General features: G+C 34.5%; 1 protein-coding gene across 1 annotated transcript; it reads right to left on the reverse strand.

Moving 5' to 3' along the window:
- Positions 1–4,444: 4,444 nt before the first annotated feature.
- On the reverse strand, positions 4,445–26,611 carry LOC111381548 (UDP-glucose:glycoprotein glucosyltransferase). The gene is made up of 37 exons (XM_023005339.1): positions 26,200–26,611; positions 25,394–25,843; positions 25,128–25,281; positions 24,129–24,300; positions 21,679–21,752; positions 20,760–20,856; positions 20,562–20,674; positions 20,301–20,416; positions 19,505–19,562; positions 18,227–18,379; positions 18,023–18,121; positions 17,768–17,926; positions 17,282–17,350; positions 17,082–17,164; positions 16,724–16,886; positions 15,937–16,071; positions 15,710–15,815; positions 15,522–15,616; positions 14,257–14,369; positions 13,916–14,123; positions 12,760–12,828; positions 12,236–12,381; positions 11,265–11,366; positions 8,699–8,846; positions 8,438–8,494; positions 8,232–8,362; positions 8,019–8,107; positions 7,588–7,937; positions 7,371–7,466; positions 7,151–7,215; positions 6,612–6,714; positions 6,368–6,526; positions 6,139–6,279; positions 6,014–6,057; positions 5,806–5,920; positions 5,104–5,256; positions 4,445–5,015 (listed from the first exon to the last, which is right to left on the reverse strand). The coding sequence occupies exons 1-37, from the start codon at positions 26,358–26,360 to the stop codon at positions 4,836–4,838; spliced, it is 4,926 nt and encodes a 1,641-aa protein (XP_022861107.1). The 5' UTR covers positions 26,361–26,611; the 3' UTR covers positions 4,445–4,835.

The following is a 26,611-nucleotide window of genomic DNA, read 5'->3' on the forward strand; positions in this document are numbered from 1 at the left end:
ATTTTTATATGTCATTGACCCATGATTATGTTAAACTCCTTATCATCTAACATTCCTAAGGACACTAAGTTCCTTTTCAAATCCGGGACATGTCTTGTGTTCTCAAGGAACAAAACATTACCATTTTCCAATAACAATTTGACAATCCCGATTCCAATCACTTTGCAGGCAAAGTTATTGCCCATTATAACCTGACCCCCTTTAGTTTTCTCCAGATTTATAAAATAATTTTTGTTGGGGAACATGTGAAAGGAACAGCCTGAGTCAAGTATCCATTGATCACTTTCACATTTTTCAGTACTTATCAAAACAAAACCATTTCCAATTATAATTTTATCATAGGCCAAGGCATTACTTTCATCAAAACCTTTTTCTTTTGAATCATTTTTCCTTTTGAAACAATCCTTTGCAAAATGACCAAGTTTGCCACAATAATAACATTTTTTACCTTTTGAATTATTTTTTGTCTTATTCCTTTCAGTCCAATTTTTGTTAGTTTTTGAAAACTTAAAGTTTTGAGTAGGTTTTTCAAAGGTTTTTCCTTATGTTAAAAAACTAGTACCAATGTGACTGTTACCCGACTCAGCCTTGATCTCTAATGCTTTATTCCTGAAAGCATTAGTTATAACATCAAGTGTAAGTTCATCTCTCCCATATTCAAGTGCAACTTTAATGTCCTTATACTTATCACTTATGGAGTTTAACAGGACTACAGCCAATTAATTTTTTGAAAGTTTTTCATCACAATTGGCCAAGTCTTGGGTAAGTTTTGTAAATCTACTCAAATTTTCTTCTAAGTCAACTGCAGGATTCATTTTAAAAGAAAAGAATTGTTTTAAAATGAAACACTTATTTGGAGTAGTTTTAATCTCATATTTTGCCTTGAGTTTTTCCCAAAGATCAGAGGCAGTGGTGGTTTCACCCACTTCTCTGATCACATTATCAAATAGGTACAAGAATATAGTGCTCTAGGCAATTTCCTTAAGTTTAGATTTTTTATTGGGTGCTAGACCCTCAGGCCATGAATCATCTAATACCTTAACACATTTCATTTGCATCAAAATGACTTTCATTTTCTGACTCCACATATCAAAATCAATTTTACCATCAAATTAACTCATTTCAAATTTTGTAGTAGCCATAATGCATGCAGGTTATCACAAACAGGATTAGCAAGAATTCAGAACAGTTGAAACAGGAACCCAAGTTGCCAGATTTGAAATCACAGTAAATCACAAAGTAATATAGGATTTCACTAATCTTAAAAAATATCAATAGAGAGAGTAGGCTGGATCAATTAATAGAAAACAATTACTGAGATCAAATTATAAGGTTTCACAGATCCCTCCAACAAGATTCTCCCAAGTTACACACCCGTACTTGATTTATCTCAGATTCCAGAGGCCTCACAGGAGCCACTGGACAAAGATTAGTCTCAAGTGGGTTTCAACGGTGTACTGGAAAATCCGGAAAAGTTCAAAAAACACAAATTTCTCAAGTGCAATATACAATAAATTGAAAGGATCTCACTCAGTGAGTTTAATAACTCGAAGTAGTTCAAATATGCTTTTTAGCAATTTCAAAAATTCAAGATCTATCGAAGATCCACCTTTCTCTCCAAGATTCGGGTATCGTGCTCCTCAATGTGGCTCTAATACCACTGTAAGGCAAAGGTCACACAATATTAAATCGAGAAGCAAGATAATCGAAATCGGCGAAAAGTAAACAGTGCAGAAAATTAAAGAATCGACACAAGATTTCTTTCGGCCTAAGCCCTGGAGGTTTGGCGACCACATCTAACGCCTACATTCCTCGTTGAGCATCCAACAAGTTGGATTACGCTCAGTTGCACTATAATAGCCAAAAATGGCAACGAAGAGTTACAAATGTTCAACAAATACAACGAGATAAAGCAATAATACTTATCTCTCCATATCGACTCAACACCTTCAAAGAATCACAAAGAAACTTCAATGTATCCCTCTCAAAACATCACAACTCAAGAGGACAAAAAATATTACAGATAATCAGTCAGAATATCTAACCGAATTACTAAGACTTTCACGTTTAAGGCCTCAAATCAGAGATTTGAGCCAAAGAATCAAGCAGAAGAAACCCTAACCAGACGAGAGGTTTTCTCTCTCTCAAAAAGAACCAAGAGTCAGACGCAGTATGGGAGTAATGGCGTGCCAAGTGAAACGGCACGATAATAATAGAAGCTTCCAGATTCAATCCAACAACCATGGTTTAGCCACGTGTCTCCATCCAGTTGAAAGTGTCATTTTAATAAAGTTGCAGTTTCACAAACACGACTTTCCAATATCATAAAACTCTGGAAGCATACAACTACGGTTCGAGTCTCACAGTTATGCATGTATTTACTTCAGATATCTAGTTGAATATATATGCTATAATTGCTTTTATATTATTAAATATGTTTGAATAATTGGAAAATGTATATGCTCGGTTAGGCTTTCAGCAATGAGCTATGAAGATTTAGCTGAAAAATTCAGGTGTTTGTTCCTCGCCATGCGACCTTCTCGTCTGCCCTGATCAGCGTGTTTGAATGGACTCGAGAACATTTATGAAGATAGGGGGAAGCTGAGAAGAATTTGGTAATAGATTATAGAGGAGATATTGACCTTTTCGCTGAGATGATTCGAGAATGCAGAAGGGCTAGGAGAAATCAAGAACCTTCAAAGTGGCAATAATGTCGAGACAAACAAGGCAGTAAAGATTTTTAAAATGTATTGGTTGTAGGAAGACGACCAAGCAGCAATGACTTAGCAGCACGCCTTCATGAGGAGGATCCTGCTTTGGGACGTGGGATTGCTTCGACTCAATCTTTCTTTCTCGAGCGGCAAAGCCTTTAATCCTACCCAACCTTTGTATGTGTTAGGACTTTTGGTAGACTCTGAATTGCCTATAGGGATGTTAATTTTGCTTTCGGGCCACTTCTGGCTGGGCTCGAGGCTCGGTAGAGCCAAGGGCAGGCTCACGTAAAAAAATAACCAGAAAAGCCGATTTGGCTCAACTCGTTGACATCCGTAATTGTTTACATGAAATTCATGCCTCAATTTTTTTTATCGTAGAATAAGATTTTATTGTTTTTAGTTATTGTAAGTTGTAGGTCTGTGAGCAGTATCGCATCACTCAAAAGTTATTATCTTTCAAATTTTAATTGTGAAGATTTTACTATAGGTACCCACAGCTTTACACTTCAGGTTACCCAGCTCCTCACATGCGGGGTGGGTCCCACGCATTTATTGGGCGTGGGATCTAACTGGCTAACCCCTATGTGAGGGGCGGGTAATAGCTCCGAGTACAAATGACAATCCTAATTGTGATGAAAGTATCCAATCTCTTTGGTAAATGTAGATTTAAGTCACGAAAATTTTCTCGTCGCATTTTTATCGGCAACCTTTAATCAATTAGTACGGTTTGTCTTTACTGACATTTTTTTTTTTTTAATTGTCTAAATATTCTGTTAGAATGCTTTGAAACTAGTTGTAAATATTTTGTTGAAAGTTTGAAAATACAAGTACGAGACAGATTAAGTTTATAAACCTTGTTATAATAAAATGTGATATATATCAAACAAAATTTATGTTCTAAATAAACTTAAAATAATTCAAGATTATTTTATAACCTTTAAGATTAGTAGGTTTTATTGCGTAATCTGATCTTGATATAACTAATATTTTGGAATGATCATACGCATTAATATGCACGTCAATTCGTTGACAAGCCACAAGCATTTGCAATAGGAATTCGATGAGACAAAAGTCGACAATAACTAAGATTTAATAATAATAGCACGTCGACTATACACCTCATGATCATTATTTTAGATTCAACGACTAAATTCAATAAGAATTTATATGATTTGGTATATCTCAACCAAACTCAAATCATTTCTCCCATCCCTCGCAATTTCGTCCATGCAAGAAATATTTCATTAATGGTTTTTTCAGAGGTTGCTTCACTCACCTACCTATGTCAAGAAAGCTCCTCAAACAAATTCTACTCTAGCCTTTTTTGGGCAAAAAATTCTCTCGAGATTTTTGCTAGTTGAATTTCTAATGAGGTCTTCTGCAAGCCCGTATATGGCGGAACAAATACCCGAGACTTGTTAAGCACGGGTCGAAACTCCAACCGCGCTTCTAGGCTACTATAATTACAATTCTGCTTTTGATTCCTCGTCTTCTGATGAAACGTCGCCGACTTTGTCCTGCGTTTGGAGAGGAGAAGGTGCTGCATGTTCTTGGAGTTCGACATTCTCTCCTAAAATTTTAGCAGTGAATTGTCTAGCTTCTAAATCAAGATCCGGCCATTCGGCAACTATTCTTTTAGCTCCCTAAACACAGAAACGTGAAGCAAAGATAAGCCATCAATTCGTTGACAAGCCACAAGCATTTGCAATAGGAATTCGATGAGACAAAAGTCGACAATAACTAAGATTTAATAATAATAGCACGTCGACTATACACCTCATGATCATTATTTTAGATTCAACGACTAAATTCAATAAGAATTTATATGATTTGGTATATCTCAACCAAACTCAAATCATTTCTCCCATCCCTCGCAATTTCGTCCATGCAAGAAATATTTCATTAATGGTTTTTTCAGAGGTTGCTTCACTCACCTACCTATGTCAAGAAAGCTCCTCAAACAAATTCTACTCTAGCCTTTTTTGGGCAAAAAATTCTCTCGAGATTTTTGCTAGTTGAATTTCTAATGAGGTCTTCTGCAAGCCCGTATATGGCGGAACAAATACCCGAGACTTGTTAAGCACGGGTCGAAACTCCAACCGCGCTTCTAGGCTACTATAATTACAATTCTGCTTTTGATTCCTCGTCTTCTGATGAAACGTCGCCGACTTTGTCCTGCGTTTGGAGAGGAGAAGGTGCTGCATGTTCTTGGAGTTCGACATTCTCTCCTAAAATTTTAGCAGTGAATTGTCTAGCTTCTAAATCAAGATCCGGCCATTCGGCAACTATTCTTTTAGCTCCCTAAACACAGAAACGTGAAGCAAAGATAAGCCATGATGATGGGACCACAAAGAAAAAGAAGAAAAAAGAGAAAATTTCAAATTATCACCTGAAGCTTGGGTTCCTTTGTCATGGGATTGTTGCAGAGATCTATAGTCTTTGCCTTGGATTTTGTTGCATTACCGCACCAAGACTCACACCACAACCATTCTTGGGGGAGCGAGAAGATGGGTACCATGTGTTGAGCATAATTTGGAAGATCCTGAGACATCCATGCATTACATCAAGGAAGAAAAGGGAGAGCAGAAGAGGACTAATTCTATCACGATGTATTTGTTTGGAAGACGTAGACGTTATACCAAATTTAATATGCCCCAATGTGAATGAAACATTTCATCCAAAATTAATATGCCCCAACGTGACTGTGAAACATTTCATCCAAAGTTATTTGGATTAAAGCTTCCAATTTATACAATAAAAAAAGTGCATCTGGCAAACGGTCATCTATTTAAAAAAGTGACTGTTTGGTCACTGTTTGGCTCGGCGAGCCACGAGCCTATTTTGGCAAGCCGAGCACCGAGCCGAAACGAGCACGAGTCAACTAGCAGACTAGCTACTCGGCTTGATTACCACCTCTATATCTGGCAAAAAAAGTGCCCCAAAAGGGGATTACAGAATGGTAGATTGGTATTAAAGACATCTGGAAATTTTTGATCGCTTTTTAACTGAGAAGCCTATATATAATGAGGCACAGTAGCAAATGAATTTCAGATTTGCCCAAAATAAACTAAGAATTAAAGAAATCGCTTACCTGATCAAGATTTGAAAGACTGTTTGGATCTTTGCTCAAGGTTTCATAGAAAACTCTTAATTGATCCCCTGCTGCTGTTTCCCGGAATTTGACCAGATCCACAACATATAAAGCGCTACAGAAAAACACTATGTTGTCAGGCCGACTGTTTTCTTCAATGAGCAAAACCAACATTAGCGAAATATATTCAATAAAATTCTGCAGTTACCTAATATGATATGGTCTTCCTCGTAAATGGTCATTCCAGAAACCCTGTTTGAGAACATTGAAATTTTTGTCAAATTTGAATAAATGGAGATACTTGTTAAATTAGTCAACTTAAGGTGTATCTACTTGTTTCCAAAATCTGTAGCCGTCCATTTCTTTGTTGTTGTCACAGAATGGCGTATAAGCTAGGGGCCGGCCTCTTAAATCCATGTCATAGAGTTCTCCCATGTCCGCTCTCACAATCTGATCTGCATCAACAAATATAACCTGCAGGTGTAAAAATTATTACATTAGACATCCATAGTATACAACATCAAGCAGCATAATGTTTCTATACTTGAACAAAGAAAAATACCTTTTCCAAGGCAAGAGGAAATATGACATCAAGAAACAGGATTTTATAAGCCCAAATGATTCGCTGCTTCTCTTTTTGTTTATGTAACCAAGTAGGCCACTTATAGGTAATTAATTCGTACTCAAAACCATATTCACGAGCCATATGTGGGATTACATCCTGGGGAAAGTAACACAACAATAAAAACAGATGCCCCAAAAACCATAAAGATATTCCACATATAAAATTGACTGTTAGAACAAACCTTGAACTGAGGAGAGAGATAGTTCTTTATAAACCAAAACTTGACAGGCCGATGCGTGTTCTTCAGAACACTTAAAATCATAATTTTCAGAAAACGCTCATACCTGCCAAACACAGTTCATTAAGTGGTTAAAAAAGAAATTATAAGTGCTCAAAAGTAACAGAAACAGAAAAGAAGTCTAAGTCACAATTTACACCCTGGAATAGAAATACGGGAGACGGATAAAGGGGATGATTGTGTCTTTATTCACGACAACACATACTGAAATCAGGAAATAAATGATTCAAGGGACGAAAATGATCAGTTAAAACCCTTCTTGGCAAATCAAAATAAGTAATTTTAATTTCCAAATATCCAAGATCCATTAATTCAGTCGTGTCTGACAATATTATAGGTTCATGCCACAGAATAAAAAAACTTAAAGATATTAATTCTTGGTTCTCCATCATTCTTGGAAAAGGTTTTTGTGATGTTCAGAACAAATGGTGATTTAGTGGAGGAGGAAACTAGGAGAGGATTAGTACAGATAAGAAACTTACAAGTGTCCAGATGCAACAGAAAATATGTTGATAGTTCTTCCATGGCGACCAACACTCCCCGTCTCCTAGAGAACACAACAAGAAGATGGTTAATTTAAAGCACAACTTTTCTTTGAATTTCTACTAAATGTCAAAATGAGTGTGCCAAGTAAACATGAGTCCATCTCTCGAGTGCATCTGTGTATGCATCATGAAGTATTGACGAAAAAAGAGTGATCACCATGGAAGTGCTTTCACCCTTCTTCGACTGGTCCTTCCCTCCAATAAATCCAGAAGCCCACTTGAGAAAATTGGAATTCCAGCCATTTTCATTCCCCTGGACATTTATTAGATAAAACATTTTTGCATATAATGTAAAGTCAACAAGATAATCTCTTTCATATGGACTTTACGTACTGTGAAAAGAAATTACAAAATAAAAAATTGAGCTTCTTTACCTTCTTTCTAGTAGGATGATTATCATCCTCGGAAGGAACCAACAGCTTCTCGTGTTCCTTGCCCTTCTTTTTCACCACTTCCATGTGAACTAATTTACCCCGCAAATCATTAATGGTAATACGCTTAGATAAAGTTGTTTCCTGACTTCCTTCAGCATTTTCTTTCATAACATAGAGCTCGGAACTTCTACCAGGAGCAAGCTGCAAGTACCAAACTCCAGGAAAAACCTTCATTTGCCAGTAACCTAGATTAGCCATGACAAGCGTGTCGACCATGTGTGGAGAACTTTTTGTTCCAAGGATTAACTGCAGGCCCCTAGGAGGTTCATGATCTTTCTCCGAGCAATGACCTGGTTATATCGCTCTCTCATTAGTTTTTTTAAATGATCAATTAATAGACAGTAGACGATTAATATTAGTCATAATAATACCAGTAAGAACAAGAGCTTCGAGCTCAAACACTGCTTGCAATGTCCTGGTGTCAGCTAGGTTTTCAAGCAATATGTTGTCCAGGTCATGGCTGCACATTTAGCTCCAAAATAAGAAAGGAATGGAATCTCATATAAGGAATCAGGCACGTGATCAATAAAAAATTCTTGTGCCTGGCTGTATTGAATAAACATGAAGTTCTACAAGAAACTTACACAGCAACAACAGGCTCAACAAGCCATGGCTCAGGAACATCGAGATTCATGGTAAGTGTCTTAGATAGTGGCATATTTGCAAAAAATGCTTTGGGACCATGCACTGTATGATCTGTACTGCTGAAGTCGTCCTGAAAAATCAAAAGAATAAGTACAAGTAGCCACAGATTCTAGAAAGATTTTAAGCTCCAAAGAACTGGTGATACCATTGTTGGGACTACATATCTGTAGTAATTCTTCAGGGGAAGATCAACCAGAGAACTCTGCCAGGAATACCAACAATAAATTTCAAATACAAGTTATAGGTTCTTGCATTAAGATGGTTAACTCACCACATCTTTAGACAAGCATATTTAAATAAAAAGTGCAGTAAATAGCCTGAAAATGCTCGAGGGTGTGCAAAATGTACAGGATATATGAAATAGCAAAACAAATAACTAGGCACTTCCAGCAAAGAAAATACTTACCATTGGATTGAGTACAAGTCTCATGCTTGGCTGAACATATTTTGACAGAATCCGAAGTAGAGAAGATAACTTTTGACCAGTAGCACTCAAGGGATCGATAACAGCATCAATATGAATGCTTGAATGATCATTTTGCAAAACAACAGCACTGTATATAGCATATAAGTAGAAGAAATTTTTACCATGTTGAAAACTTCTAAAAGAAGGAACGATGTCACTAAAAATAAACTGCAACCATTAAAAAGATACACGCTCATTAACCCACTTGCGGAAGAAAATTAAAGAAGGTTGAGCACAAGGAGAAACACTGAAATGCAAAGAGAAATTAGAAATTTATACTTTTAACCACTTGTAAGTTGCACCTTCAGGTAAAATCATCGTCTTCTACAGGTAATCAGATATCATTATACCAAAAAGTAGAAACAACATAAGAGCTAAGACCAACTGTTTAATACAATGCACTTCATTGTAGACTTTTGAATGGCTTTGAGAAAAGAATCAATATTTACACTGAGTTTTCCATAGTTTAATTATCTGAGAACGGGATAAATATTTAGAATGCCGCTAAAGGCACGGTTTCCTTCTTTGTATCACATTGCTTTCGAGCCTTCTGCTATGGTGAATGATGTACTAGCCATACATAATGGAAGTTACGGCTGGAATATTGTTTTTGAAAGGGGTTTACAGGATTGGGAATTGGATGATGATGCACTGTTTTTGATCTCGTTGCATGAGGCACATATTCAGGTAAGAGAGGGTAATTGTGGCAAGAGGAGGTTGGCACGGAATGGTATTGTTTCAGTTTGCACTTATTTTAGATCCATATTGGGACTGGTGGAGATTTCATTTCCCTGAAAGGTGTGGCAACGTAAATTGCTTCTACGGGTGGCTTTTTTATTATGGACGATTGTGAGGGGACATGCATTAACGGTAAATAATCTTTAAAGAAAAGGTTTTTATGTTACCAAGTGGTGTTATATGTATAAAAGAGATGGGAAAACGATTGACCATTTATTCATTCAATGTGATGATGTTTAGTGGTCATGGAACAGTATTCTAGCTTCCCAATATTTGGATTGAGTGTTGCCTAGGCGCATAAAAGACGTGTTGCGGGCATGGAAGAAAAAATTTCAAGATAAGGATGAAAGGCTTGTATTAAATCTTATTCTGGAATGCATTGTAAAGTGTGTGGAGATAAAGGAACAGCTACTGTTTTGAAAACCAAACAAAAACAACATAGTAGATCATAGTATTGTTTTATCTGACTTTATATACTTGATTTAATGTTGCGGCCACTAATCATATAGAAGGGCTGCCTGACTTAATGTCGTTTCTTTCTTATTTAAATTAATAATACACTTCCATGTATTATCCTTTGATTAATAAAATTACCTAATTACTTATCAGAAAAAAGTATTTAGAATGTCTATTTTGCAGTTAAATATGCATGGTCACAAAGGCTTAATGAAAATGGTAAACACTAGATTTTTTTAATCAGCAAATTTGGCTGATATTTCTGGGAAAAATTAAATAAAAATAAAAAATCTTAGATAACTAAGCAAGGATGTAAAGAAATAAGCAACCTAAAGAAACATTAATTAGAATAAGAGGGAGAAATATGAACCAGAATATAGATATACGCTATAAAAATCTATCTATGATAGTCTTTGCACAAATACACAATTAATTCATTGGTGTACGAAATTTTTTTCATAAAACTTTGCCATCACTCAAACATAATCCCTCAAATCTGTCTTCTCAAATTAGATGGGCGAGAGTTAGTGTCAAAGAACCAGTAAAGCACGGATGTAGGAAGTGGATCACTAAAATGCAATGGCATTAACTTAATGAACTGTTGCCCGTATGAAGCATGTATTGTAGACATGAGCACACAAAAAAGCACAAGACAAACTAATTTGAATTTCTAAGAGAGAGGATATGGGGTAAAACAACTATATATCATATAATTTCTTATTTATATTTATTAACACATAAACAATATACCATATTATTAATTGGGTTGAATACATGTATATAGACACTCATATGAGTACAATATGTTCAACGTTCCTTATTATTCAGCCATTCATGGTTAACTGGCAAGTTGTTGCAATTCCAGTTTACATTTTGAACTACATTTGACTGGGAATAATCACTTTAAGGGATACTGCTTAGTTGTTATCAAAAAAATTGATTTAGGAAGTATTAAGCCCTGTTTGGCCCCCATTTTCTAAGCCTCATTTTTCCTCAACTTATTTTCAACTACACATTTCATGGGACCCACAATTTTTAATAACTTTTCATACGCACATTTCATCAATTTTTATCAAAATTTACTAAAAATTTAATTTTTAGCTAAACCAAACAGGGGCTGAATGTGTTCGATTTTAACTGTTGAATGTTCACATCAAACTACAATATTGTTCTAAAATTCATGTAAACCCCGCATTTAACACCAAGCCATCATGTCAGATACAATTCTTCTGTGATTCAATAACAATGCCCAATCACCCATTTATCCCAACAAAATAGTGAAACCATTTTCCTGTAGCAAGAATATCCGTACCTATATTCTGCGCTCAAAACTTCAAATCGAGCACTTTCAGAGCTTCGATCTCGTAGATTCATTGAAGATGAGATGGCCATCACAATGTCACTGATGAACTTGCTGCACGAAAGAGAAAAAAAAATAAAATAAAATCACACATGTTGATAACATCAAGCAATCTGTCGTAGAAAAACAAGCTGCAGAACAAAGAACACATCCAATCATTGTGACATTCAACTATGAATTCTCTAAACATGGATATGAAGACAATTATAGCCAACCAGACAAACTATCCATCAATTTCTTCAAAAAACCCAACTTATTTTCTTTTACATAATGGCATAAGTAGACTAAACAATAACAATGGAAGGACATAACAAGATCATATTGTAGAGAGTGATTGATAATGATACACACAAGTACAATGGCTATAAATCAAAAAAGCAACATAGTAAGGCAACTTCACTATAGGTATAACAATCGACAGTAATAAAATAAAGAAGCCTCAACTAGCATGTCATTGGCTATTAGAACTTCTACAGCATCTTTCTACAGGAGTCTGGCCCAGCCAACTCTTTTCTTCTTCCTCATTTCTTGTTCATTTAGAAAATGTTAACAACAGAATTGGACTTTCGATATTTACTTTTGAAGTTTCTAATTTATCGCGTCTATTCTACAAACATTAATATAGTTTCTTCTTTGTTTCTCAGCCACACACACATCCACAAGGCGGAGAGCAGGGAACAATAAAGGACTACTTAGGACTTAGGACCAGGAGTGAGTGAGTGAATGAAGTGAAGACAGCCCAATATAAGAAAATATTTTAGAATACAATCTATATAAAAATAAAACCTCAAACTCATTAGCTTCAAAATTACATGAATAAACTTTGATCGCATGAAAGAACAAATGCCATTAGGCACATAAGAGAATATTTTGATAATATCGTGAAGAGAATGCAAGGAAAAACTCCACCAGCATCCACAAACCTCGTCAACATGTCAGGGTCTATGTCCTCCCACTTTACGTCTTCAATAATTTCAACAATATGCTTTATTCGTTGCTTCAACTCCAGCGATTCCAGAAGATGCAAATCATGGCTCAGGAATGTATTACCATCAAGGAGTTGGATCACCTATAAATCACATCCATACAAGAAACTGTAAGAAAGTATAAACCAAATGCCAAATGAAATTGCTAATCAGATTATTATTTGAATAAACTAAGCCCATGTTTGACAACCATTATTTTCAAACTCTTTTTTTTCTACACTCATTTTCAACTATACATTCACACAATAAAATGTTCTGTATGTAAACCCAAAACTTTTTCCTACTTTCTAACTATACATTCTCCTAAAAATCACTATTAAAAACTCTATTTTCCCCAAATAATGGTTTTCAAACAGGGGCTAAATCATTATAACATAGGAGAAAAACAATATGGACATCGAGTCAATGCACTGAATACTAAACACAAAATTCAAATCAACAAGGGTCAACACAAAACTTACTCTCCCATTGGTAATAACTGCATTCACACCATATTCAAGTCCAAGTTGCCCGTATAAAAACTGGTCCACCTGCAAAATTATTGAACTAATGATTAGACACTGCATGGTTCAGCATTCTAAACATCTTATATAAATCTCGATCTATGTTAAATAGGATCAGGTGAGGGTATCAGACACAATGCATGTCTGAGCATTGGGCTTGGTGTCATTCTTTACTTTTACAATGCAGGCTTGGCCAAAGAGTGTCCAAAAGTTAGATACTGATGTGTGGACTCATTTGACATACTGGGATACATGTTAGACATGACATTATGGTTGAACCAAAATTCTTGTGTTGATATATTTGTATACATTTGGAAGCTGCAAAACTAATTTTCTCTCGGTTCATTTCGTAAGTAGTTTAACGTGTGGGGCTAGAAAATATCAAAGTTGTGCAACGGGTCTTGTTAGTCAGCTAGGGTTTACAAATAGGAAATATTCTTGGACAGATTGATAATTTCACGGATTTGTTGGTGTCTAGTTTAGTAAATAGCCAAAGCTATGTTTAATAATTATCTACTAGAAGGGCATTGCCTCTAATCGATTTGATGTCACCCAATTTTATTCCTTAGACTTATGAGTTGAGGGAACGATGCACGTTAATTATTTGGTCCATAAATCACTAAATTAAAGCCAAAGAATAGAATAGCTGGGGACATGGAATAATTTATGTGGACAGGCTGGATTTGTCCTATATATAAAGGTATTCTTCTCTGTCATTCTACGGAGATAGAGTTTACTGAAGTGATAACCTCATATCCAGTTTCCATAAGCAGAAGTTAACTAAAAAACTTGTAAACAATTTTTAATCTTTTAGAGAATCATCAGGTGCAAAAAGTTAATACGCACATCAGAGATATAAGCCCACAAAGTAAATCACATCAACAGAGTATCAAGTGACCATTTAACAGAGTTTTGGATAGTTTCCATCCATTTGGACCAACTTTCAACAGAACTCATAGTTTGCAATAAGCAACCTGAACACCAAAAAAATAAAGGGGCCACAAAAGCTCTAGGATGTAATGTTTGAGGACTACATATGCAAGTTTCCCCACATATGCAAGATCATATGATCTTCAATGAAAATTCAAAAAATCAATAGCATTAAGTAACACACCTTATTCAAGTGCATTCTCAATTTGTCGGCAGAAAACCCAGAGAGGTCAGATTTGTAGCCGTTAGATGGCAAACCATTTGCATCAGCCAACTCAAAGACCTTATCAATGAGTGCTTGGGTGCTTGCAGTAACCCCAGAAGCCAGCATGTACTCTCGTTCGTAGAATGAGCAGAATTGATCCAGAAACTGTAATACTCCTTTCTTATGACTGCAAATATGATTACATTGGAAGGGAGAAAATTTAAATATAGAAAATATATGATTAAATGATTGAGAAGCTCTTCACTAACACAAAACAGAAGCTTGGCAAAAAATAAGTGCTGAAGAAGAAAGTAACAAACCTGTAAGACGATGCAGTGATTTCAAAGACTTTTACAAAGTAGAGACTAGGCAGATTTGTTTCCTCATCAGCATTAAATAACACACCGATACGAGCATTTTTAGAACCATGAATCTGCAAAGCAGCACATAAAAATAGAACCACAATATTCATAAAAAAAGAAAAGAAGACTTTCAGCTAAGGTGGTAATGAATCCACTGGTTGTACCACGTGTCTTCAGCTCAAATAAAATCATGAAAACATTTGTTTAATTTCAGCGCATAGTTTAAAAAAGGATAACTTCACAGCCTTTCTCAAACAGTGTCACACAAGAATATAAGATACCATGTTGCATTTTTATAAACTCATAAACATGGAATTCTCGTCCTTAGCTTTTTTTCATCGCATTCTCATCCTTAACCTCGAGTTAATTAGCACATCTTGTTTCTAATTATGGATATTGCCCAAGAATTCTGTTGGTATACTTTAAAATGAGAGACAAATATTTACTCACAATTTATTTATTTATTTATTTTGCTTATTTAAAAATATAAATCTTTTTACTCCACCTTACGGAATTTTTGGACGGAAACCATCGTGAAGGAGAAGATTTGCTAATTAATAGAAGGGTCGAAGATAGGAATGTGATGAAAAAAAAATTAGAGAAATGAGTGTGACAATGAAGTAGGTTTGGGACTTTTATGCAATTAAAATGTGCTGCATTTATAATAAAGTGTGGTGTCAATATATTTAGCCTTAACCAAATACTTTTTGAATCTCAAAATTTTTTCTTATCAGTGATTGGATCGCTAGCAACTCCTATGTTTGCAAATAACGGACAAGCTTAAACTCAATTTTCCCTAGTAAATAAATGATCACATGAACAGACTTAGGTTTGGATCGATTCCTTTGTCTGACTTAAGTCTAATCCAATATGGAGTCGTGGCCCAAAATTTTAATTTAGCTAAATAACGTGTACTATTTTCAAGCTTTTACCTCTTTACCTTTATGCGAACAACTTTAATCGAAAGTGGGGATAGTTATCATTTCTCAGTGTCAAAAGTATACTGTACAAAGAGGGTGCACCTAATAGCTTTTACATTATGGAAATTCAAAAATGAAATTTCTTAAACTATAAAAGATAGTGTAAAGAACAAGCGAAGCATTTAGAAAATAAGACATAATGTTAAACATCCATCACCATAAAATATTTATTCCTTCAATGTGTCATAAAGAACTAATCAGAAAACCAATTAGGAATTCACAAGTCATGGCATCTAAAATTACCAGATAATGTATTCCTTCACGAAGCAACTTCATCCCCTTCTTTGATGTGATCCGAATTGCAAGAAGATGAGTCACAGGCTTCAAATCATCCATGGCTGGAACCAAAGTAAAGAAACCATACACTAAAACTCAACTATCCAACCAAATGGAAAGTTCGACATTCATCTATAAGATAAAAATGAGCTTACATTCAGGTGAATGTAAGTAGCTGACGTCATATATTACAGATTCTTTTCCAAGAATTGATGCAGATAAAGAAACAAATTTGGGTTTGACCTTCCCATCCGCTATAATCTACATGATTACAACGAAATAGAAGATTTAGCAAGAAGGAGACATCCTGAAAGAACTCAAATTGACATATGGTAAGAAAAAGCAGACAAATGCATCAGAGGAAATTTTAACATTATTGTACCTTTGGATTATAACGTTGGATGCCGCTTTCTGATAGAAATTTGTCCAGAATATCAGTATGAGAATTTATGTGCCCAAAGTAAACTTGCTCCTGTATTCTGGGAAGTTCATCGTTCATCGCATTCATAAGGGCCTCCTGGTAATAACAGATCCAAATTCTTTTCATGTTACATAACCTCCATCTATTCAGACTGATATTTTTGAAATAGCGATACCACTGTGGTCTTGTGCATATACGATCCAATTGACATAGTAACAATCAATCAATAGAATCGATGACACACAAAATTTAAAATGTCACAACTAATCTAGTCTTCTGTTAGACAATATAAATATATTATCTTCCAAAACTTCTCAAGCACTCTATCGTCCAGGCAGAAGGGGTAATAATAACATTGTAAATATAACTTGTTAAGATCAAGTTTTAATGAAGAAATTATGGTGACATAATCACTGGTAAGTTAACTATATCTGGAGCATATTAAGGAAAGGAGTGAAGCAAAAACTAACAGATTTAAGCATAATTTGAACAAAATCTTAAATGATTTATAAAATAATGGATTATACTAAGCCCCCGTTTGAGCCCCATTATTCCTCATTACATTACATTAAATTTTTCTCTCTCCTACTTTTAACCACACAATCTTCAATAAAATAATATTACACATAAATCAAAAACTTTTCAACCACTCATTTTTCAAAAAAATACTATTCATCTCATTATAATCTAGGAATAATGGGGCTCAAACGGGGGCTAAAGTGTAATGTAGTAATAATTTGTGAAATACCTCATTAGATTCATGGACAAGCCCATTCATCAAGAGACAACACTGAAGCTTGGACAAGCCCAGCTTAAAAACGAACAGGGAGCTTTCCCGAGACAGTTCATTCAAAGTTTGCTCCTTCTCCAGCTTCAGTAAAGTATCTTGAGGTGGAGATTTTGCCTTCGGACTAAAGAGAGAGACGATAAATGAAATTTTGTTATACTGATAAAATTACAAAGAGAGCTTAAGAAACAATTATATATATCTGGATGGATCAAATAGGAAAAAACTCATCAAATGTGTGGATTTCACACAGATGAAGAGAAAAAATTCAATGGGAAATTTATATGGCTAGTAGGGGCAAAATTTAACATAGACATACAGTATTGTTTCCACAAAAGCCCCTTCCACATGATGTCTTTCAGGAATATCTTCTGCAGATGAATCGAGTCTCAATTTGTTTACCTACAATAGTGAAGACACATATGTTAATTTATAGTTAATTTCGAGATAGTTTCTCAGTTGGCTAGCCCACAGGTTTCAACACATGAAAAAGCAAGAATGCAGAGATCAGACACGTACATTGCTTAAAAACTGAAAAGCCATCAGAGCCCCATGGTTTTCCTTAATGTAAATGAAAAGACATATAATCTGGAAAAAAAAAAAGACAAATCAGTAGAATACGAAGAAGAAGTCCAAAAGGAAAGCAATTAACCAATGAAATATTTAAAATTATTAGGAATCCAAAACATTTAAGCATTTATTTATTTCCTTGCACACCAAATGTTAATGGTACACCTTCCCAGACTTTGACTTCTTCAGCATTACCAAAGCCTCAAAGTTTGTAAAAGTAGCATGTACACTAAAGAATGAGGAACCATAAAAAATTCCTTCAAAATCCCATACAGCCTTCTTCAAAGCTATAATTAATGCACTATGAATGGGTTCTTTTAGTTCTTAAATAAACATGAACTGTTAAAATGTAAGAAAAACCAGACCTTGAAAAACATCCTGAAGACATGTATACTTGATAAGTAAATGAAGTGCTGATGAAACGGAATCAATTACCAAACTGGAAATGTCTTCCCCACTATCATCCGCTAATTGAGCAAGCGGAAGTTGACCATCATTTGCTTCGATCTTCTCAATTAATTTGGCTGAGTACATTATCACACCAAACCTCAAAGGAAGATTGTTCTCAAACAAGGAAATGATCGTGTCAATGGTCTGCAATACTCCAATAGGTTACAGAGACAATTCAGACACCAATACAAAGCATACACATAAAATCAGATCATCCACAAATAAAAGATAAGAACTTGCCTCCATCCCACAAAGAGATGCAGGATCCAGTACGTAAACAGCATGGAAGATGTTCTTACGAATGTAACGCAATTGTCCAGGGAAGACTGGCATCAAAAGCTACGGACGGAAGACAGAAAAGGTATATTAAATGGCATATTATATGTATAAAATAAGCCATCTAGGCCAAGAAAACAGGAATAAACTCAGAGAGAGAAACTATACCTCATTTATGTTGCTTCGCCAACGTTTGTACATGGCATCCTCTTCCAAATTGTTGATATAGAAAACATGAGGAGAACGAAAATCAACACGAAAAGTAAAGGACTCAGATGGAGGTACAACCGAAAGGAGTTTCCTCACAGTGCTCAAGGGGATCTGATATTTAATCACCATTCATGGTTAGTCTTAAGACTGATTCAGAAAATATCCCATGAAATCAAACAACAATTATTGACAAGACAACAAACTCAAAACAGTGTCAGAGAATGTGAGAAGAGATGGACAAATTTTATGTAACAGATAAAAAGCCAAAATATATGGATGCAAAAATTAACACTAAAAGACTACCCTCAGCGACTATTTCTTTGGATGTCTCGTAAAGATGTCACAACTCTAAAATGGAAACATTTTCGCATTCAGATTTCAGAGTTGCCCTTAGACTGTTAGTTATTGAAATAGAGTAAAAGCTAAGGCTACATATTCAAACTTGTCTTAAAATCAGTTTCAAAGGAGTGGTGTAGGCCTGAAACATGAAATTTTGGTGATGACCTGTCAAGCAATAAGCTTGGTTTTTTTTTTAAACATTGTACAGAGAGGAGTATTACAGATAAATAAGATGGAAGGAGTACTACAAAAAAATAATAATAATAATAAATAAATAAATAAATAATAAAATAAAACCAGAGGGAGAGCAGGGTAGTATATTTTCCAAAATCCACTACAATATTTATAATCAGGATGTTTGATGAAGTTGACAACATTTTAGAACAGTTTATGGATAGTTTGAAGTTACATAGGGAAGTCTATGTTATTGCTTTTAGCTTATCAGATTCTTATTTGTTGGGAGAGGTCTCTATATCAAAATCAATGAGATCAAGGTGCTGTTCTAGGAATTTATCTCAAAAATATTTCTAGACAGTAGATACTAAACCTGAATTGCATTGAGGTCCAAATTCTTTGACGGTTACCTAAGAGAGCCATTTCCTAAAGAATTTTGAATTGATATAGTGAACTTGAATCACACTACTGCGAGCTGTGAAGCTTGCGTCCAATGACATAACGTGGTATTTTACATCTTCTAGCTCATTTTATGACATGTATATAATAATACAGACTCTACACAACTCCGAGTAGACTAACGAATTCACCTCTTAGTATATCAATATAAATTAGCAGACATTCTTCTCAAGTTTTATTAACAGTATTAAGAAACTGAGATCTTGCACTTCTACCTTCAATTTTGATTTGATTTTATATATGCGATAGTTTGGCATTTCATACCTTCAATTTTGAATATTGATCAGCCAGTGATAACTCCTGATGGACCATGTCAACCAGCCTATGAAATTCACAACATGATTACCCCAAGTCAGCAATTAGTTTCCTTGGGTCAAAGCATGTGCAAAAATCCAACTCAAATTTGAACAAAAGAACCAAGGTGGCAAGTGAAACAATAACAATAGAAGGTAATACAAAATCATGTTTAGCTAAACAGCTGACGTTGTCCTTTCCTCCCAATCTCATAATCATGTATGGTAAATTCAAGATATCATCCCACTCTTGCTAGAAACAATTTTGATCTTGCATCTTTGGATACCTTATAATTTGTGCAGATTGGAAGGAACTTCATCAGTGGGACACAAAATTAGTAAATGAAGAAAAGTACAAAAAGGAGATTAAAGAACTTCATTACTCATTCTAGCCCATATTAACCAATAAAGAGTTTAAATCCATTCCTTGATGAACGATATACTTGGAGATTTAGATTGATCTCTGATATGGGAATAAGAGACAATTTAGAAATCATGCACATGATGACACCTAGGTAAGATATACACACCATGCCCACCACCATTACGGGCATATTTCTTGGGGCTCTTTGTTCTGTGAATCCTGTCCAATGCTCAATTGCATTTCTGGTTTCTCATCCTAAAACACATTCCTACCCTCTCATTTTCACCCAATTACATTCTCATTTTTCTCCTTCAGCCCCTCTCTCTCAAAAACTAGCTAAAATAAATAAACAAGAGTGTTAACAAATTAAAAAGCAGAAACTCTCTTGGAATAGAAGTATTACAGATAAAGGTCAATATCCTCAATATTGATCAAGGCACCATTCAGAGCCATTAATGACTTGCCAGGAGGGATCATTCGCTGGTTTGCAATAATTTCATCTTTTATGGAATCATTCAGCTGCAAAAAAGTCAAAATGCACATCAAAGATATAATCCTACAAAGTATATCATATTTACTCGGTATCATGTATCAGCTTTAAGATCATACAAAATATAAGCTCTCAAATCACAGTTTGCATTAGTAACCGCTGCAAAATATCTACCTTCATCCGCGATAATGAAGACACAACACTTGGGAAATTTTGATTGATTTCTTGCATAGATTGCAAAGGATCAGAGGCATGAACTATCCTCTGTGCAGTTTGATGTCCTAAATCTGTGCAGTAATGGGTAAAAAATAAGTTAAATAGAAAATTTGTGATCTTTTCATGAATTATCAATGCAACAATAAAAAGTATTACCTTTCAATTCCCAAACATCAAGTGTATCAGAAACTGTAGACGATAAGAGATAATCCCTGAATGCCATTATCTCAGATGTTAGCTCTGGTTTGCGGTCCTGCATGAGTTTGCCCATGTGTGAGTTTTCTATCAACAATTTTCTAAATAACTTTTCTTCTGAATCATTCTAAATTCACAATAGCCAGAACTTAACTTAGGCTCCTCGCCAAGTATTTTAAAAAGCTTAATCATGTTACTACAGCATCATCCGTAATAAAATTGCAATGCTAGAGGCCTAACACAAACTTTCCTTTCATAGACAAAAATAAAGAAAATTAAGTTCCATAATGAGCAGTGAAAATCTATGACAACGTGCAATAGCAAAAGGGGGATCACAGCTTTCTTCCAACCCTTCTACCATAAAATCTGCTTTTATACCAGCTATAGAACAAATGCAATAGACACTTCCTTTTTTACTTTAGCTAACATGCAGCAGCTGGAGAAATTGAAACGCTGAATATACCTAGGAAAAAATAATTCTATTAGCTAGTGTTTTGTGTATGCAGAGGCAGCAGAAGATATCAATGACCTGTTAATTCCTTGTTTCTTACAACTTGTCTTTTTATTGCAATAAAGACAAATACCCAGTCACAAGGGATCAGATTACTTTGAATCTTCTGAAAGATGAAGTGACGATTGAATGGAGTGCTGAAAAAGAATTCATGCAGCAGACCCTAAATTTATTGGAATACAGTTCAGTCTATTGTTGGTGGTCGACTGATTTTTCTATTCTATAATATTTCCAATTTGAAGATATCTACATGAAAAGCCTTTTAACATTTATATACCCTTTTTATACTTTCTTCTTGTGTGTGTGTGTGTGTGTGTTGGGGGGGGGGTATTGGTTAGGGATGGCAGATGCAGGTAAAAAGTGACAAACCAAAATCTTGGAGAATATGAACCCTCTGACTTCTTGGTTGAGATCTTCAGTATGAGGATCTTCAAGTGTTACACCTGCAACAAATATGAAAAAATTTCAGAGTCCTAAAGCAGTGTCATATACTAGTATTCAGGGAGAGGCACACTAATAAGTCACTCTTCCTAAAATTTAGTAACTAGGACACACATGAGTGGTATAAGTCATACTATATTTTACAAGGGAATTGTACATCATCATATCATTATCATTTTATTTATTGTTTTTTCACTTATTTACGATGGCGTTCTAATTTGTGAAAGTAACACAATCACTTACAGATGAAAATAACAAATAAACAGTAGAAATTATATTGTAGGATTGTTCATCATCATCATCCTAATCATTATTAGTTTATTAATGGAACTTCAGATTCGTGATTGTTACATTCTAAAGTTTGAAACTATCATGCATCATATACAGATGCAAAGATCAAGCACACGGTACAACATAATTTTAAAAATGATATATCATTGAAGAATCCAAAATTTAATAATTCCATACAGCCCACGGTACTAGTGAACTCTTAAAAATCATGAGATCATAGGAAACAACCAATGATATTAGTATCGCTAAAATGAACACAAGTCTTCTTCAACTAGTAGAAAAATAACCAATTATTTTTAGAAATGTGTATTCAATTTGGACTTTTAAAGACTTTTAGAGACTTTTTTTAAGTAAATGACTTTTGTAGAGTTTAATAAACTTTTACAGAATCACTAAAAGTCTGTCATGGACTTCTATATAATACATTTTTACAGACTTTTATTTTAGGAAAAAAAATATTGTATATAAAGTCATATGTCTATATAATTTATTCCACATCCTTTTTTTAATTAATTATTAATTTATGCAGTACAATGTAATAATATTCTATAGCATGACCAAATGATCCGAAACACATGATAACAAAATTATATCAAATAATATTTTTTTTAAAAGAATATAAAAAATATAAGTCACCTCAAAGAGACAAATAAACAACCAAAATATACAAAAATAAAAAAATAAAAAATAAAAATTCAAAACTCATTGATGAAAGGAAAAAAAATCTCTAATGTTCGATATTATCAATATGTCCAAACCTATAGAATCAAGTAACCAATATGTAAAAATTTAATTACAAATTAATCCCTTTTTTTGTAAAAGTTTATATAAGAATATATCTTTTTCATAGAACAATTGGAGGAAACAATGATAAAGCAGAGAGAAAAATCTTATAATAATTATTATTTACAATTTGGTTTTTTTTCATAGGAAAAATGAGAAAATGATAAAAATAAAAAAAAAGAGGAAAAAAGGAAATCAGAATATTAAAATGAGAATAATAATAATAATAGGTTGAAGAGAGCGAAAAATATTAATTTCTTTGTATCATGGCTCCCATATTCGTAGAACGAAAGAGGAAACAGAAATATTACACTTTTTCTTTCTTTTTTGGGAAAATTCTTTCAATGTCTTGAGGGTGAATGAGAGAATTCTTATGAGATTTTGCATATTTACAATTTGTGTGTGAAAGATTTTATAAAAATCAATCATTAGCATTTTGAATATTCCCGTGACTTTTTAAGACTTTCAAAAAATCTTGATTTAACACCCAAGATTTTTAAGGACCACCTTTAAAGAGGTTATATTGAATACCCCAAGACTTTTATAGTCTTAAAATTCTTGATTGAATACACCTAGACTTTTTAAATCTATAAAAGTCTAGATTGAATACACCTCCTTATTGTATTTATCGTCAATATCAGTAGTTTCCAGCTATCAAATTATTAAAGTATATGTTTTTAGTTTTTAAGATGAATTATTTTCCTTAGTTTGTAATAGGATAACAGATTACAGTAGCATTGTACTTGCAAAATATAATAAATGATATACTTAGGAGACTTTTCCTCTTTTATAGAGCATTTTAAACCAGCCAATGTCCAATGAATAATTTAGAAACTAGGCACATAATAATCGGATATCAAAGTTGTAAAACAGCATTAAGGATTTCACAGGGAAATAAATACAAGAATTTCTGTGAGATAATAAGGTCTCTTCAGTAGATTCAACATGAAAAACTAGGTACTGTGAACAATTCTACATTGAGTATAAATGGATATAAGATGTGAAAATGTGCAAGGCATCAACCAATTTGACAAAAAACCATGATGGTTAACAAGTTCGGCCTCCGCAGGCCAACAAAATGACAAGGAATATGTAGTTGATTACTTGAACTGAATAATGCTAAATTAAAATACAAAACCTTAAAATTGATAATCATGTGTAATTTAGTAGAAACAGGAGTGTAGAACAGGAATAAAGGTAAAGACTATAACAAATTTCAAAGACAATATAGTATCCATTTCGACATGAAATGTTTCTGAGTTTTTGAGATAATTCCACAAAGAACAAGACTAAGAAAATATAACCTTTCTTTATGGCCGTGTCATCCATAGCCTTGTATTCCATATTCTTCAGAGCAAGCTCCACACCATAACCACCCAAATTTAGAGGTTCATCGGCACCAATAGATCCACAGGAGCCACTTTCTGACTCACACCCAGAAGGCAATACAGGTCTAACAACATACTTGACTTTTCCCTAAAAAGTTTGTGAATATCGTCCAATAAATAAAAAAAGTCTGAAAGTATTTGCTTATTGTATATTCCCTTTCAATATATCATGATAAAAGAAAAATCAGCTTACAAATTACCAATTAAAAAAAAAATCGAGACAGACGTGAAGAAATTCAAAATATCCCTAGATGAACGCCATTTGGGTTTTGACAGGTGACATGGCAAGTGAGCTGAATCAACAAAATGTGACACACATTTCTGAGAAGGTTCTTGAGTTAAGTAATGAAACATGAATCCTTGATGCTCAAACTCAAATTAGGGATATATGTCTAAAATGGATTTTTAAGAATATTTGAAGGCTATCTTTAACATAGGGGTTGTTTGAGCCCCATTTTTCTTAAAAAATGCATTTGGAAATAGTGTTATGATGGAGAATGTGGTTAAAAAATAAGGAAAAGTTTTGGGTTTGCGTGTTATATTATTTTATTGAAAAATGTGTGATTGAAATGATATCAAATCTCTGCTAAAGAATGTAATTTGATGAAAAAATGAGGCTCAAACAAGGGCATAATAACTAGGATATGAAATAATGAAACATATTAATATTTAAATAAATTTAAAAACAACCAGTGGTGGTGTCTCATTTTACTGAGTTCAACTATTGCACATAGAAGAAATAAAACCACTTGTCATGAACACAATCTTAGCTATTAATTGCATTGAATTCTACCAATAATTTGATTCCAGAAATCCAAAAGCCCACCTATATGCATCCCAGAACCACCAAAGATAGGAAATTGTTTCGTTGAAATTAAAATAAATCAGAAGCAAATTATCATATTTGTATTGTACCATCCTGGCAGCCTCAGCCAAGGTAAGATGAAATTTCTTAAAACATTCGGTCCCAAGACCCCCATACAAAATGGTAATGGGACTTCCAGTAGTTGAATCTGGATGGACATGATCAAATTCAAAAATCTCAGGCTGCTGAAATGTGTCATCAGCTCTGCCAACAAAAAAAATACCATTATAGGAATTAACTTAAATTCAACAGTTCTATTTACTTCTAATAGCATGCGCCAAGAAAGTTGACATGGATGGAATGGAGCAAGACATACGAAGCATTAGGACTTTGCATCCACAAGAGCAATTCTGGTACGTCGAAAAACAGTGACCCACCAGTATCAATCCAACAACATCTTTTGCCAGGACTTCTTGGGTTCATACCCAAAAGAAGGGGTTCAGACTTCTTGTTATTTATGGTTTCGTTCGGTTCAGGGACCCCTCCATCAACAGGGTTTGAGCTAATATCATCAGCTAGAGGAAAAGATGAAAGAGATTCCTCCGCTAACTGGCGATGGAGCACTAATCTCGGAGATGCAGACCGAAGGGTAAGAGAAAATTCAAAAACTGATGCCAATGTGTCACTTAATAGAGATTTCCCATATTTGGCAATTTTCCTTAAGCAGTCTTTCGCAGTATTAGAATCAGAATCTTCATTCAAAGACTGATGCCATAATTCAATGAAGTCCCAGAAGTGGTCTTTCCATTCGTTAGAAAGCAATTCTCTGTAACACACAAAATAAAATTCTAAAGAGAAGTTCATAAGGAGAAATGTAAGGGCAATCAACTGAAATGCATAGACACTACAGAACACAAAAATCTACAAGACAACATCTTTTGGCTAAGAAAATTCTTATAAACCAAAATGAAATATGGTTATGTTAACTACTAATAAGCTGGACTGAAGTTTCCAATTCAAATATTACATCATCAGAAATTAAAACACAATTATCAACCAATAAGACAAAATTCAAAATCAGCATAAATTCACGGTTCGAGCATATGAAACGAGCAATATACATTATTATTTCCTTAGACAAAGTAAGAGACAGCAATTAAAAGGGTCAAAAGAAAAGCATACCCTGCTTCCAGAAGTACAGGAGTTCCAGACCACTTGGCTCTAAGAGCCACCTGCACATTCTTAGGCCTGCGGTTATCCGCAGAAACTGAATGCCCAGGTAGGCTGATACACACAAGTACAAGGATCAAAAAGCAAAATCCAGATCTAAACCGGGTCCTCATAATTGAATCTTGATCGAATTCAGCCTCCCCTTTTGAAGATTGGTGATCAAAGCGTGTCCATTTATAAGGAAACAACAAAAGATTGAATCTTTGATGGGTTTTTTTCCCGATGGCTCTTTGGGACAGTGTTTTATTGCAACTGAAAGAGAGTGGGCTTTTAGCGGAACGTTTCCAGTGCAAATCGAAGTTTGAACCGTGGCCGCGTGGTAGGGTTCACCCGATGCTGTATTCCTCTCGCTCCTCCTCGTCAA

The sequence above is a fragment of the Olea europaea genome, chromosome 3 (genome assembly GCF_002742605.1).
Source record: "Olea europaea var. sylvestris chromosome 3, O_europaea_v1, whole genome shotgun sequence".
In the NCBI taxonomy this organism is placed as follows: Eukaryota; Viridiplantae; Streptophyta; class Magnoliopsida; order Lamiales; family Oleaceae; genus Olea; species Olea europaea.